Source organism: Montipora foliosa, chromosome 8, assembly GCF_036669935.1.
Source record: "Montipora foliosa isolate CH-2021 chromosome 8, ASM3666993v2, whole genome shotgun sequence".
Classification (NCBI taxonomy): Eukaryota; Metazoa; Cnidaria; class Anthozoa; order Scleractinia; family Acroporidae; genus Montipora; species Montipora foliosa.
The window spans coordinates 11,004,485-11,006,984 of NC_090876.1; the positions used below are offsets into that span (position 1 = coordinate 11,004,485).

General features: G+C 38.8%; 1 protein-coding gene across 8 annotated transcripts in view; it reads left to right on the forward strand.

Annotated features, from left to right (window-relative positions):
• The window catches only part of LOC138013383 (uncharacterized), a 103,573-nt gene extending 101,579 nt beyond the window's left edge, over positions 1-1,994 (forward strand). For 6 of the 8 annotated variants that reach the window (XM_068860441.1, XM_068860442.1, XM_068860444.1 and 3 more), the window contains exon 14: positions 255-1,994. In XM_068860441.1, the coding sequence (XP_068716542.1) occupies positions 255-275 (21 nt within the window). In that variant the 3' untranslated portion in view covers positions 276-1,994. The remainder of the gene's footprint in view (positions 1-254) is intronic. The other 2 variants (XR_011125213.1, XR_011125214.1) reach the window with 1 other exon arrangement.
• The last annotated feature ends 506 nt before the right edge of the window (positions 1,995-2,500 follow it).

Genomic DNA, 2,500 nt, shown 5'->3' on the forward strand with positions numbered 1-2,500 from the left:
GGGTAAATAAAGATATATGATATGATATGATAATTGAGTGATTACGGGGAATAAAGAGGGGTTCCGACGGCAACCGCGCTCGGTGATCTACACATTCGTAGCAAAAAGCGAAACTTTAAACTTATTTCTGTTTTGCAATCATTTACGGAAATTGTTGACAATGATTTAAGAAAGACATGACCTTGAAATAACTGAACGTCGCATCGAAGACGCGAAATAAGGAATTAAGTTAGCCATAATCTCTCTCGTTTCAGGTGAATGGTCGTAAATTGTAGAGGTAGTACTGACACGGGTGGACAGAGTGAGTGATGGAGAATGGTGGACAATTATCACCCGGGATCCAGTCGGTGAATTCAGTCCAAGTCTTCAGGAAAAATCAGCTATTTTCCAGCTTAATTTATTTTTGCAATCGAAATGCCCCACCGTTACACCATGTTGAACTTCGCAACATCCATTACTGCATGATATGTGCATGTCAAAGTATGTTTAAAGATAGCACCAACTTTTAATTATTGACCTCCCTACTACGTTATTTTGGATACCACGTGGACACCTGCGCAGCCTGAGTGGGTTTTTAATGATGTCCAACAATTAACACTTCTTTTTCTCGCGTTTTGCACCATATGTAAGTGCTTTTATTTTCAAGTGAGACGAGTGCAAACGCAAGAACTGTTAAATACGACTTTTTGGTGTATTCATTCAATTGATTGAGCTTAGTGGAACTTGTTAAATGCTCCAAGCCTTTTGAAAACATTTTGCTCCTACAAAATAAGTATACTTATTAGATGTTTTGGCGTGCAGTATCAAGAAGAATTTTTAGAAAATTATGCTACATTTTGGTCAGTCAAAATTCAAAGAATGAGTGAAAATGTGAAAGTACTTGTCCATAATGGTATATTTGTGTTCGTGACATGAGAAGAAATGCTTGTGTAAAGAACGATAGGAAGTGTCTCTAAATAGGGCAAAGGTCGCTTCTCGGCACAATGTTGGGTGGGATTCTTTTCTTCAAACTGAGAATATAGTTTTGTAAGATAGTTGAAACCCATAAAGGACTCGAATTACGACCTTGATTTTTTGTAATATTAAGTCCACATTGTTACCTCGACGAGCTTATGTAGCCTCAAACTTCCGAGTGAATCATCTTGCCTCGATCTATAAAAAAATTAACATTTATTTAATAAAACTAGGCAAAATCTACTTGTTTGAACCCGCTTAGTTCCGCAGCTATTGTTTAATTGACAAATAGATTCCACGTTGCCTTGCGTCGGTTCAGTAATAGATCGCAGATTACATCAAAATGTGTCTTCTATGAACTATTAAAGGAAGAGTATCACGGTGTTGCACATGTTCTAACCGTAACGAATGTCATCCTTTTTAAGCCAATCAGAAGCGATGTTTTAATTCGAGCGGCAAATTTGCACGTGCGCGTAAACATTTCTCTATTATTTAACAATCACTAATGAGCTGCAGATGACTGAGCGAGAAATTTTCACGTACGAAATTTGTCGCACGAATTATAATGTCGCTTCTGATCGGCATATCAACGGTGACATTCGCTACGATTAGAATACCGTGATACTCTCCCTTCAATGAAGAAAGACCTTAGACAGCAATGACCAGAACCAGGTTGGTGACCAGCGGTTTTCGTTAAAACAATGGTTTGCTGGGGGTGCTTAGTCTCGCGGGCTCAGAAAACCTGGTTGTGGTCATTGTTCTTTAAGGTTTTTCTTCAATGAACGGCAACAAGGAATCTATTTGTTTTATGTAATAAACAATTAAAAGTTCTTGATAAGGGGTCAGCTATGCGTCTGTCCTCTAATAGATCATAGGTGAGAATCAGTCAAAATGCGTTTATTGTTAAGCTTATTTTATAAATAAGAATTTTATCACTTATAGCTGAGACCGCTGAATTTAAAACTCGCGTTTTGTTCTGGTGGTACTTTGTACATTCATGTTTACCCATTCTTTTTGAAATAAAATAAAAACTCGAGAACCTTCTGAAATACTTGTGGTTTTTTGGGATAAACTTATCAAGGACTGATGTGTTGAGACGCGTTTGCGCCCGACTGTTATGTCTCTGGTGTGTTCTGATCTGGTGGAGTGACCAAAATTGTTACGCGATTGAAATATGATGTGCAAAGGGGAAAAAACAAGAAGTCCTGGAGAGAGACCATCGCCTCTTTTCACCAATCTCTTATCGTTTAGTTTGACCCTACCCTACTTTAAATAAATTTGAATACGGCTTAAGAAGTGAAAAGGGCTATGATGTAACCCGTCTGACGAGTTTCCGGTCCTAGTGTGAATTCGCGATGAAAAAGTTATCTGACTTAACGACATGAATTCACATTAGGACGAGTTTTTGGGACGGGTTAAGATGCCGAGGTACTGGTGCGTGCGTGGTTACCTAGCCAGCAGAAAACAGAACGCGCCTGGCTGTTTCTTCTTCTTCGGTGCCATTTTGTTTTCCCAAAGTGCTCTGCTTTCGTTCTAGTTCCAGTCT